Source organism: Podarcis cretensis, assembly GCF_951804945.1.
Source record: "Podarcis cretensis genome assembly, chromosome: 1".
Classification (NCBI taxonomy): domain Eukaryota; kingdom Metazoa; phylum Chordata; class Lepidosauria; order Squamata; family Lacertidae; genus Podarcis; species Podarcis cretensis.
This window is the reverse complement of record NC_137170.1, coordinates 120,846,307-120,859,845: the sequence shown is the minus strand read 5'-3', so window position 1 is coordinate 120,859,845 and position 13,539 is coordinate 120,846,307. Positions and strand designations below refer to the sequence as shown.

Here is a 13,539-nt window from a genome sequence, read left to right as displayed (position 1 = left end):
GTGGATTGGTTTTTTAAAAAACAAAAACAAAAAACCCTGATCTTGAACATCAATGGAAAGTTGAATTATGCCAGAGTTGTACAAATAATGCGATCAAGATTATCTGTACTGCTTTGAACCTTGTTGACTCAAGCCAGACTCATTGGAACAAAATATTTGTTGCTACCTGCCTCTCAATCAATCTTTAATGTGTCAGCCCAGCCTACTGTGGTACAGCTTAATTGCTAAAGAAATGACAGATCACTTGACTTTCAACAACATATTGCACAACATGCTCATGTAGCCCTTTAACAGCACCATCCTGAATAATCTACTGCTGAAGAAACTCCCAGGAGAGATTTGCCCGACACCTACTTTATTGACATTTTGATGCCATTTTGACACCTTTATTTCCTCCAAGCAATTGAGGTACAATTTTAGTCTTTTTTGTGGCCTTTTAAATTTATTACAGATTTTCAATACCTATTTTATGTGTTTCATAGATTAATCGAGTTGGATTCATCGAGTTGGAATCCCCAGAAACCGGCATTCAGAAGTGCCTTTGACAGTAGAGGTAGAATACAGTCACTGTGACTAGTAGCCATTACAAGTAGCTTCCAGTGATGGAGAGCTTAGCACATCCTGAGGGCATCTGCTCCATAGTCAAAGGTCTTACGAAAATGAATGTTATCCTAATGCTTAGCCGTTGCCTTGCCCCCTGGAGCAACAGGGAACAAGTCTTCACCCCATCTTTTACATGAGAGCAGTTTAGATACAGTGGTACCTCGGGTTAAGTAGTTAATTCGTTCCAGAGGTCCATTCTTAACTTGAAACTGTTCTTAACCTGAAGCACCACTTTAGCTAATGGGGCCTCCTGCTGCCGCTGCACCGCCAGAGCACGATTTCTGTTCTCATCCGGAAGCAAAGTTCTTAAGCTGAAGCACTATTTCTGAGTTAGCAGAGTCTGTAACCTGAAGCGTATGTAACCTGAAGCGTCCGTAACCTGAGGTACCACTGTATTTGAATGCAATGCAATACGTGCCCCTCCTTAATCTTCTCTTCTCCTAGCTAAACATTCCCCATCACTTTCAGTTGTTCCTCAAAGGATTCCAAAACCTTCACTACCAGACGTCCCTGGATTTACAGATTTTTCCCTGGACAAAATTCCGTCCCAGGAATGTCCCCGGATTTATATTTTAAGTGTTGTAGATTTTTTAGTAGGGAATGAATGTTGCATGATTGGTTCAACGGCACAAGACACATCATATGGGGAGGCAAAATGGCGGGCATCACAGCAGCGGGCAGCTCCTGAAGCCAGCCAGAGCCAACTGCACTACCAGGCTGGCTCCGGGCTGCTGAGACTGCCGCTGCCACTGTTGAGGGGGAACTGGGGACGCCTGGCATGTCAACTGGGGGAACCGTTGACACACACACACTGTGACCTAAATCGAGCCGGGAGCAAGAGCACCAGGCCACCTGCCCAGCGGCGCTCCAGGCCAGGAAAACCCTGGAGCCGATGCAGGGAGAAGGAGGAGAGAAGGAGGAGAAGGTGGAAGGAGAAAAAAAGGGGAGCCCTGACCTTGCTGCACCAATGCAACTGAGAAGGAGAGGTAGGAGAGCTCCAGGAGTACAAGGACACTTGGCTGAGCCCAGGCCCAGCCTGAGCCTACTCCATGGTGGCTAGCACTCCAAGAGAGCAGGCCAGGGCCCAGAGGAAGGCCATGCGACAGAGGAGACCACAGAAGAGAAGATATTACTTCTTAATTTTTTTAAAAAAACTAAAATAACTTTCTCTCTCTCTCTCTCTTTTTTTTAAAGTGTCCCTGGATTCTTTGAAAAAAATCTGGCAACCTTAGTGTGGCATGTCAACCCTATATAGCTAATAGCACTCAAATATTTCATGGCACCAAAAACACCACTGGTTTCGTGACAGTTTCCTTCTTTGAATTTCATTACGGCATCATTTTTAAGGCAAAGGCAGGAGGAAGGGCTGTTTTCGGTGGTCTTACTAGCAAAGCCAAAAAGTGTAGTCAACAGCCCCACTCCTCTCATCTAACACTTTCCTGAGGGAAAAGCCATGTGTGCACTTTGTGCTCTGTGCACTTTTGGGAAGGAGCCCTAGACGGCACATGCTTTCGCGGCTAATAAGGCAGACTTCCTTGATGTCTCTAGAATATACAGTAGTAACAGAGCCTTTCAAGGGACGCAGGTGGCGCTGTGGGTTAAAGCCTCAGCGCCTAGGACTTGCCGATCGAAAGGTCGGCGGTTTGAATCCCTGCGGCGGGGTGCGCTCCCGCTGCTCGGTCCCAGCGCCTGCCAACCTAGCAGTTCGAAAGCACCTCCGGGTGCAAGTAGATAAATAGGGACCGCTTACCAGCGGGAAGGTAAACGGCGTTTCCGTGTGCGGCTCTGGCTCGCCAGAGCAGCGATGTCACGCTGGCCACGTGACCTGGAAGTGTCTCCGGACAGCGCTGGCCCCTGGCCTCTTAAGTGAGATGGGCGCACAACCCCAGAGTCTGTCAAGACTGGCCCGTACGGGCAGGGGTACCTTTACCTTTACCTTAACAGAGCCTTTCAGATACCCAGGTTCCAAGAGTTTAGGACTTATAATCAGAACCTTGCACCGAACCAGGAAATAAACTAGAAAGCAGCATAGACTCAGAAGAATCGGAGAGAGATGCAAATCCAGCTTAAAAATCTACCGGTAATTGCTGCGTTCTGACCCAGCTGAAGTTTCTAAACATTTTGAAGACCCAGCGCCACACAAATCAAAAAGTTAGCCACAGCGAAAGGCATTCACTCATTAGACTGTGTGAGAGCAACTTTTGTCCCGCCAGATATTTTTTGCTGAACTACAACTCCCATCATCCCTTGCCACTGACTACACCTGCTGGGGGGCATGGGAGTTGTAGTTCGCAACCATCTGGAGCAGCCTTTCTCAACCTGTGGGTCCCCAGATGTTGTTGAACTACAACTCCCATCACACCTAGCTAGCAAGGCCAGAGCTCAGGGATGATGGGAGTTGTAGTCCAACAACATCTGGGGACCCACAAAGGTTCCCACAACTTACTTAGACATATCAAACTTGGCAGAAGTTCCTCACATCAGGCACAGGGCCTCCACCACCATTTTTCAACTAGCGTTTCCACTGAACCACAGAGACTCCCATATCCCTCTTGGGGAGTTAAGAAAGATGTATCCCAGAAGGAGGCTCCACTCATTGAGTCTCTTACTCCTAAGGGAGCGAGCACACGTGGGAGCCTTTCAGTCTCAAGCAGCTTTCCTTGGATCTGCATAAGTAAACCCAGATGCTTCTATTTAACGCATCTTTCACGCACTGCAAATGCCGACGCCAGTATTGTCAATTTTCCTTTTCTTTTTGAAATTAATTTTTATTTGATTTTACTAATATAGAATTATAACAATACAACCATACACATCCACAATTAAATATTCCTAGGAATCTCGGACTTCCCACCTTCCCCTCCGTAGGTCCTATCTTAAACCTTTTCTATTGCATCTTTTTCAATAGTCCATTGCATCTTTTTCAATAGTTCACCAGACGCGGGGTTGCGACTGCTCTCTTAGCTCGACTAACTTAAGACATTCGGGCATTTAATTTTAGGGTTTTAATGTTTGTTGTTTTTTTCTCTGCCGGGCCAGCAGTTTTAACCAAAACGGTTTTTTGAAAACAAGGTAATATCTAATGCAACCTTGATTCCCACGAGGAGAAAAGAACTCACCTTCAGGGCGCTATATGCCATGCAGTGCCCAAAAAAACACAAAAATCAAAACACTTTTCGGACATCCTTATCCACGTGCTTCCTCGCGTCCAGTCGTTAACAGTTATCAAATGTAATGGTATTCCAAAAAAATAAGCAGAAATGTGCAGTGCGTGGGTATTAATAATGATAATGATGCAAGGTGCTGCCCTAAACACTTGCACGGCTCCTTCGTGCAACCTTCTCAAGCCTCCGCTCCCGCGCTGCAAACCAGCAGCCGGTTAAGCCGGGGAAGCCCGAACCAGCGCGCGGCCTCCCGCACTTGCGCGCGCAGAGGGTTTCGGGAGCCGTAGTCCCCGAGACTCTCGCGCTCCGCTCCCTTCGGAGGTAGTTGATGGCGCGGAGAACTACGTTTCCCGCCGTGCATTGCGAAGAGGCGGAGACGGGGAAACGAAAGTGTCCCTGCGGAAGAAACAGGCCCAGTTTTGGAGGCGCGCGGTTTTAACTCCTGCGCCGGTCCTGAGAGGTTTGTTGTTGTTCTGCGCGCGCGCTGCGTAGTCGGAGGCGCGCGAGGGCATAAAAAGAGGCTATATTATATATCTATATATATTGTTTTAAAGTTGCTTTGTGCTAAACGGCAGCCTTTCCCGCTTGGAAGGTTTGCAATGGAGTCCTGTGTCTGTTGAGTCGATCACTAAGCCCCATCGGGCTTACTCCCGAGTAAGTTCCTGCTGGGCGGATCTTGATCTGCACGGTTGTGGGGCGGCATATTCCACACCGCTAATATAGAGATCCAGCGCCTGCGGTTACATCCCTGACCCACTTTGCTTGCATTCGCAGAGAAGCTCCAATGCGTTCCAGTGAGTCTTGACTCCCAAGTAAGTTTACGCGCGAGGATTGCACCTTCAGAACCGTAAACCGGGCCCCTCTGAGATTGCCTCGAGTCGGGGATTTAAAAGATGCCCCCCTCCCCTTCTCTATCCCGGTAATGTACGAAGAGAGAAGTCTCGGGGGCGAAATGCCACACGAGCAATCGCTGGTGATGGGCAGACAAGTGTAAACTATGGTTACCAGATTTTTTCCAATGAATCCGGGGACCCTTCTTTTTTTTGGGGGGGGGGGAAGCTGAGTAGCAACAGGGAGGGATGCGGGTGGCACAGAGCCTAGGACTTGCTGATCAGAAGGTCGGCGGTTCGAATCCCTGCAATGGGGTGATCTCCCATTGCTCAGTCCCTGCTCCTGCCAACCTAGCAGTTCAAAAGCACGTCAAAGTGCAAGTAGATAAATAGGTACCGCTCCGGCGGGAAGGTAAACGGCATTTCCGTGCACTTGCTCTGGTTCGCCAGAAGCAGCTTAGTCATGCTGGCCACATGACCCGGAAGCTGTACACCGGCTCCCTCGGCCAGTAAAGCAAGATGAGCGCCACAACCCCAGAGTCGGCCATGACTGGACCTAGTGGTCAGGGGTACCTTTACCTTTACTTAGCAACAGGGAGTCAGTAGTGGGGATGTTGAGGCTGCCACTGCCACAGGGTTGCAAATCTGGGGACATTCCGGGGACGGAATTTGTCCGGGGACAGATTTGCAAATCCGGGGACTGTCCCCGGGAACCGGGGACATTTGGTAACCCTAGTGTAAACTGTCTGGAAGGAAATAGAGTCCCGTGCATTTCCTCTTAACGCCGGAGTTTTAGAAGGAGCTGTTGACTCCTGCGTGTCTCCCTGACTGTGGGGAACTGGGACCCTATGCACGCTGCCAGTTTGCATAAGGTTAGCAGGTTTTTTTCAAAGAATCCGGGGACCCTTTTTTTTTTAAGAGAAAAAAGTTATATATATATATATATATATATATATATATATATATATATATTTAAAGAAATTAAGAAGTAATACCTTCTCTTCTGTGGTCTCCTCTGTCGCATGGCCTTCCTCTGGGCCCTGGCCTGCTCTCTTGGAGTGCTAGCCGCTGTGGAGTAGGCTCAGGCTGGGCCCGGGCTCGGCCACATGCCCTTGCCCTCCTGGTGCTCTCATACCTCTCCTTTTCAGCAGCAGCAACAGTAGTGCGGCAAGGTCGGGGCTCCCCTTTTCCCCCTCCTTCCTCTTTCTCTTCCTTCTCCTTCTCCTCCTCCTCCCTGCATCGGCTCCGGGGTTTTCCTGGCCCTGGACCACCGCTGGGTAGGTGGCCAGGTCTCTTTGTCCCGGCTCAATTTGGGTCACGGGGGGGGGGTGTCAGCGGTTCCCCCAGTTGATGTGCTGGACGTCCCCAATTCCCCAGCAGCAGCAGTCTCAGCAGCCCGGAGCCAGCCTGGTAGCGCAGTTGGCTCTGGCTGGCTTCAGGAGCTGCTTGCTGCTGTGATGCCCTCCATTTTGCCTCGCCAGAAGTCCCCATATGATGTGTCTTGTGCCCTTGAACCAATCATGCAACATTCATTCCCTACTAATAAATCTACAAAACTTAAAATATAAATCTGGGTACATTAAATGAAATCCGGGGACCTTCCTGGGATGAATTTTGTCCAGGGAAAAATCTGTAAATCCAGGGACTGTCCCCGGGAAACGGGGGTGTCTGGTAACCATAAGTTTGCAATGCTGAGCATGTTTGACTGAGAAGGAAGCCTCTTTTAAGTTCCTTGGGGTTTATCCCAAGGTAAAGAAAGAAAGCCCCATTGAACACAGTGGGACTTGCCTTTGAGTAAACTTGCACGGGCTTAACACCCTAAGGCTGTAATCCTATGCACACTTGAAAATCTGGTGGGACTTTGGGTAGAGATGTATATAGGATTGCATGGCTATTTATGCATGGATGTCCATAGTAGGGTGATCAGGGGAAATAGGATGGGGCTCTCATGGGCGTAGCCAGGATTTATGTTTTTTTTGGGGGGAGAACCAAGCTATATGCGATGCGATTGGTCAGCTAATTAAGTATTTTTATTTATTTGCTTGATGCGGGGGCTGCTCCTCCCAGTTATGCTCATGAGTGTTTCTAATCTTCTGTTGGGAGCTGCCTAGAGTGACTGGGAAAACCCAGCCATATGGGCGGGGTATAAATAATAAATGATGATGATGAGAATTGTTGATTAAAATTAAAATATTGTTTCAGTATTTTAATTGTTGTATTTTAATATTGTTTTTAAGTTGTATTCAGTCAACTTGTTTTTATTATTGCTTGTTAGCTGCCCTGAGCCCGGCCTTGGCTGGGGAGGGTGGGGTATAAATAAAAATTATTATTATTATTATTATTATTAATTCCAGGCAACTCGTAAAGGTGCAGGAGCCTTGCCCCCTTTTTCCAAACTGCAAATCTAGCACATAGGATTGTACAGACGAGTTTTAGTTTTTGCTGTGGTTTATTTCCATATTTGGCTGACTGAACAACTTTTTTCTCCCTCCCCCATTTTGTTTAGACTACTGGAGTGGAAGCAAGTGGAAGTTTGACGTTCCACCAACATGCTTTCCAGTTTGTCTGCCTTATCTGCCACAAGCAGATTACCCTCCGCTGACGCATTCGAAAATCGAAATATTTGCTTTGCACTCACCAGACGGTCACAGGGATTTCACACAAAAGATGCTGGTGTGGTCTATAGAAAAAACATGGGGATTCTGAGGAAGCTGGTATGCCAGGTAAATAGGTACTGAAAACCCATTAGCACTGTGTTGCAGCTGAATTCGTTACATCTTGTGAAGAAAGTACTTCTGTGTAGAAACGAAACCCATATGTCAATCATAAATTGTGATAATCCCTGATAGGTTTCTCATGTAGAAAATTTGTAGTGTGTGAAGCAGTACTAATGGGGTGAATTTTCAGGGATTGTTAATGCAGGCAAGATTAAGGGGACTTTAATTTGATACACGGGACGCGGGTGGCGCTGTGGGTTAAACCACAGAGCCTAGGACTTGCCGATCAGATGGTCGGCGGTTCGAATCCCCGCGACAGGGTGAGCTCCCGTTGCTCGGTCCCTGCTACTGCCAATCTAGCAGTTCGAAAGCATGTCAAAGTGCAAGTAGATAAATAGGTTCCACTCTGGTGGGAAGGTAATCGGCGTTTCCGTGTGCTGCTCTGGTTTGCCAGAAGCTGCTTAGTCACAACCCCAGAGTCCGTCACGACTGGACCTAATGGTCAGGGGTCCCTTTACCTTTAATTTCATACACAGAAGATCAATGAGTTTCACACACAGTATTACTGACTCTTTTGGTTCTATCGTTGGTGCAATCCAATAAGTACCTACTCAGAAGTAAGTCCCATATTTGTTCATTGGGCTTACTCCTGAATGTTTATATTGTCTATTAAAAAAAATAAAGATCCTGACCTGCGGATGCCTGTGCTCCACTCAGGGTGACCAAGAAAGAAAATCAACTTTAAAAAAACAAAACAAAAACCATGCTGTATAATCCAATATGATTTCTTCTCCTTGGTTATGAAATCAAAGCCCCCTATTTTGCTAGAAATATGTAAGGTTGATGTAAGGTCAGTTCAGGGGTTAATCACTCAGGGTAACTGATAGAAATTGTAGAAACTTTTTGGATTCTATAGTTAAGACTTTGTAATTGAAGATGGAAAAGGGCTGCCACTCTTTATCACCTCAGCCCAAAATATTTGTAATGTAGACATGCTACTTCTACTTCTTAATTTATGTTTTCTTTTCACCTTAATTAAGACATTACTGAAACCTATGCATGCCCACACATAGGCACACGATTGCAGCCATAGACGTCAGATTCCTGCTGTACAGGCTTTGTATCTGTAATGGAAGCCAGTGAAAATGTATTTAATTGATACAAAAAATGTAATAATGCCATGCACAGTTCACATTTTATTAAACCAAGGAAGTATAATGTTCTTTCTTACATGCAAAAATGTGTTTTTATTCACAAAAGCCCAGTTTTTCTGATCTTTTACAATAGTATATAATCATTAAAAAACAAACCAGTTTGCTAGAGTTCCTTTCCTAGGATCCTTTTGCCTAATACGGAAAACAGGCTTTGCATTCACTACAAAATGAATACAAATGATTAATGTAGGGCCATTTCAGGTACGTTTCCTAAACCACATTTTTTATAACAGATCACTGTGCTTTATTTCAGGAAAGTACAACATTCAGGAACGTTTGGACAACACATTCCACATCTCCAATTGCTTATCAAAGTGGGAGGATTTATTTCGACAATTATCGGTGCTGTGTGAGCAGGTATTTTATTTCAAAAACACACATTTAGAAGTGATTTTTCCCCTACATCTTGCGACGCTTTTTCCTGCATAAATATTTGTAAAACGGAGGATTGCAGTGTGGCACGGAATATCTCATTTTAAGAACCACAGTATTTTTGGGAGACAATGTGGTGCAGTGGTTAGAGTGTTGAACCTTGAACTAGAAGTGGGGAGAGCAAAGTTCAAATCCCTAGTGTGCCATGGTTTTATATATATACAGTGGTACCTCGGGTTAAATACTTAATTCGTCCCGGAGGTCCGTTCTTAACCTGAAACTGTTCTTAACCTGAAGCACCACTTTAGCCAATGGGGCCGCCGCGCCACTGGAGCCCGATTTCTGTTCTTATCCTGAAGCAAAGTTCTTAACCTGATCTGAAGCACTATTTCTGGGTTAGCGGAGTCTGTAACCTGAAGCGTATGCAACCTGAAGCGTATGTAACCTGAGGTACCACTGTGTGTGTGTGTGTGTGTGTGTGTGTCTACACACACACACACACACACACAGTCATGCCTCAGGTTACAGACACTTCAAGTTGCGTTTTTTCGGGTTGCAGACTGCCGAAACCTGGAAATACCGGAATGGGTTACTTCCAGGTTTCGGCGCATGCGCTGAAGCGCTAAATTGCACTTTGCACATGCGCAGAAGCGCCGGATTGCAACCCGCGTGTGCGCAGACATGCCGCTGTAGGTTGCGGACACTGCGGGTTGCGGACGTGCATCCCGCACAGATCACGTTCGCAACCCGAGCGTCCACTGTGTATACACACGCGTGGGTGCGCGCGCGCACACACACATATGTGTGTGTGTGTGTAAGTCACTTTAAGACAAAATATATTTTGTTTGTAAGCGACAAATAAATACAATAAATAAGACCTCTTTATTTTTGCATTCACATCCGAGGTCAAAATTGTTTTTCAAACTGGAGAGGATTTATGTTAAGAAAATAAATGCATGTGGTTGTTTAAATCCTAAGCATATGGATTTTTAAATAACTGCATGAATACATATGCCCGCACATTGCTATATGCATACAGGCGGCGAACACTTTGAGCGGGGGTTCCATTCCTGCCCCCTGCCATCAGTGGAGCGTGTCACTTGGCCACACCTAAAAGGGTTGCTGCCTGTAGTTCAGTGAATGTATTAGTCGTGCTGCCACGCAAGCTGGGAGAAAAGAACAAACGGAGTTGTCGCTGTTTCCATTTGTAGTGGAAAGTTTGTTTTATTACTGTGCAATTTATGCATCCCAAATCACTTTGATACTGCTTCATCCGTCGTTTTACAATTGAACAAGAATTTGAGTAATTGTTGGTGTAATTGTGGTCGTGCGTTTTATGTCGTTTTTTTAATCTTGCTCTGTGGCTGTTTGCTGAAGTGCTTTGGTTAAATCTGTAAATAAAGACTTTGGTAAAATGTAACCGGGAAGAATAGCCTGTCTAGTAAAGTGGGATATTTGTCCCCTGAGCTCCCAGTTCAGCTCTAGTGTGGCCATTTATGTTTTGATTTTAAAAAGAGGGCAACCGAGGAGATAGATTTTCATAATATTTGCATATGTGCACAAATATCCATAGTTACAAATTTGGAATTCAAATACAAATGCAGTGCACCTCTTCATAGCGGGAAAGATCATGAGCGGGGTGACCTGTGTACCTCTCAGTCTGTTGCTCAAGTTTTTATTGTCGAAGGCCAGCTTAAAGGCTCCTTCACTGCTGTTTCTGGTTCTTTAACTTTTCATCGGACTTAGGCCGGAGAGACCTTCAAACTGAAGACTCTTTCAGGCAGAGGATTGTCCTCAGCAAAGTAGGACACATGACCATTGTGCTACTGTTGTTGCTGCTCTCAGTCATATCAGTTCAGGAGTCACAACCCTTTTTTAAGCTGGCGCCACCCCGAGAGACAAAAAGAAAAAAATGGGTGTAAAAGTGAAATCCAGTTGAATTAATCTGAACATTGAAGGGCTCATGGAGCTGAAAGAGGAACCCGGAAAGAGCGTCGCTCTTGCAACTTCCTCCTCCAGCGCAGGTGGCGCTGTGATCTAAACCGCTGAGAGCTCGCTGATCAGAAGGTGGGCGGTTCGAATCCCCACGATGGAGTGAGTTCCCGTTGCTCTGCCCCAGCTCCTGCCAACCTAGCAGTTTGAAAGCACGCCAGTGCAAGCAGATAAATAGGTACCGCTGCAGCGGGAAGGTAAACGGCATTTCTGTGCGCTCTGGTTTCCGTCACAGTGTCCTGTTGCACCAGAAGCGGTTTAGTCATGCTGGCCACATGGCCCAGGAAGCTGTCTGTGCATGAACGCCGGCTCCCTCGGCCTGAAATCCAGATGAGCGCCGCAACCCCATAGTCGCCTTTGACTGGACTTAACCATCCAGGGGTCCTTTACCTTTTACCTTACTTTTAAGGGGAGAAAAGAAGGGCTCAGACATTTTGTGCATGCCACGGCCAGACCTCAAGGGGGATAAGGCGCCAGTGGTTGCCTGTCTTAGTTGTTGTTTTTAAGTTGTAGACTGCCCTACCACTGCATTTGTAGCACCTATGGGCACTTAAGGTAAAGGTAAAGGTACCCCTGCCCGTACGGGCCAGTCTTGACAGACTCTGGGGTTGTGCGCCCATCTCACTTAAGAGGCCAGGGGCCAGCGCTGTCCGGAGACACTTCCGGGTCACGTGGCCAGCGTGACATCGCTGCTCTGGCGAGCCAGAGCCGCACACGGAAACGCCGTTTACCTTCCCGCCGGTAAGCGGTCCCTATTTATCTACTTGCACCCGGAGGTGCTTTCGAACTGCTAGGTTGGCAGGCGCTGGGACCGAGCAGCGGGAGCGCACCCCGCCGCAGGGATTCGAACCGCCAACCTTTCGATCGGCAAGCCCTAGGCGCTGAGGCTTTAACCCACAGCGCCACCTGCGTCCCTTATGGGCACTTAAGTAGGTTTAAAAAATAGCATCCAACAGAAATCAAATAATCTTGGTTATGGTATTCGGGGAAGATAGAAGTGGTCAGATAGAAGTTCACAGCAGCCAAATGTTGCAATATACATGCACCTCTCCTTGACATTGGTGCAACTTGTTCATTTTAGGCTCTGAACTTAATGATCTTCCTGCAGAGTGTTAGGAGTTCAGCCTACACTCGAGTAGGACCCTGGCAGAGACACATGCCCGACTGGCATGTTCTCTCCCTCCTGGTCAATCGTTCAGGAGCTTCAAAAGCTTTATTCAGCCCGAACATCACAGCAACCGATGCCAACAGACATCGGCACACTTAGGGATCCGCAGAGTCTTTGCAACTCGCGTGACAGACCTCAGGAACTCAGCATTTTGGCTAATCTACTTCATTTACATATAAACACACACGGAGCACTGCAACATGGCTCCCTCTCTCTCTAGCATCAGACAGCAAAGAGAAAAAAACAAAGGACAATAGTCCCACTTCACGGAACACAGTAACACAAAATCCCGTGTTCGTCACTTCCCACTCTGTGGAGTCAAAACATATACCGTCATGTGATAGACAACAATCCCATGACTGCAACCATGGAGCAGGAATTCTAACACAGAGGAGCTCCTTAGATGGTAACGTGCATTACTTCAAAGTGCAGTAAGCCAGCCCAACTGGGTTTTTGAGGACCATCCTGGCTCATGTTGCTGAGTGAGCCATGGACATCTTCCCAGAAGTCTTGCCCTGATGGTGTCTTTGCACCTCAGAGATGACAGGCAAGAACAGGAGAGCTTTTGCCAGAGGCAGTCCCAGGCCCCTGCCTTCTCTGACAGTAGGAGGGACAAGGGAAGGAAGAAGAGAGGAGAGGAAGGATATGGTCTTTGCTAAGGGTGCTGGGAATTGTAGCTCTGTAAGGGGTGGACGCAGGTGGCGCTGTGGGTTAAAGCCTCAGCGCCTAGGACTTGCCGATCGAAAGGTCGGCGGTTCGAATCCCCGCGGCGGGGTGCGCTCCCGCTGCTCGGTCCCAGCACCTCCGGGTGCAAGTAGATAAATAGGGACCGCTTACCAGCGGGAAGGTAAACGGCGTTTCCGTGTGCGACTCTGGCTCGCCAGAGCAGCGATGTCATGCTGGCCACGTGACCCGGAAGTGTCTCCGGACAGCGCTGGCCCCTGGCCTCTTAAGTGAGATGGGCGCACAACCCCAGAGTCTGTCAAGACTGGCCCGTACGGGCAGGGGTACCTTTACCTTTAAGGGGTGAACTATAGTTCCCAGGATTCTGGGGGCTGGGGCGTCATGCACTTATATGTACGATGTGTATAAAGTCTTGATCGTTAATTATAATAATAGCTAAAAAGACTTTTTGAATCATGGGAAATAATATACTCTAATTTCTCCCCCGCTTTCTCAGCACCACACCGGAGCCGAGGATAATTTATCAAATGCCAAGGCGGCCTAGATCGGAAAAAATAGAAGATGCTTTGTTATTGGAATGCCCAGTGGTAAGATTTCTTTTTTTTTTTCCCCAACGAAACAACTTTGCTGAGAAAAACAAGAACCAGACTCCCTTGTGTCATCTTTAGCATATTATTATTTTCCTTCCTTCTTTCCAGTCCAAGACATGAAATAATCTTTGGGGAGCCGCCTTTTGGGACTAAAATAATCAGCATCTTTTAAAGTGTGGGCAGCTCCTGTCTGTTCAGGCATTTA

General features: G+C 47.1%; 2 protein-coding genes across 4 annotated transcripts in view; both read left to right on the top strand.

The window, feature by feature from the left end:
• CYBRD1 (cytochrome b reductase 1) overlaps positions 1-13,539 on the top strand; it is a 108,665-nt gene that overhangs the window by 45,075 nt on the left and 50,051 nt on the right. The window lies entirely within an intron of this gene.
• DCAF17 (DDB1 and CUL4 associated factor 17) overlaps positions 4,128-13,539 on the top strand; it is a 33,028-nt gene continuing 23,616 nt past the window's right edge. Inside the window, exons 1-4 of one of the 3 annotated variants that reach the window (XM_079979463.1) lie at positions 4,128-4,227; positions 7,104-7,320; positions 8,782-8,885; positions 13,241-13,331. In XM_079979463.1, the coding sequence (XP_079835589.1) occupies positions 7,147-7,320; positions 8,782-8,885; positions 13,241-13,331 (369 nt within the window). In that variant the 5' untranslated portion in view covers positions 4,128-4,227; positions 7,104-7,146. The other 2 variants (XM_079979462.1, XM_079979464.1) reach the window with 2 other exon arrangements.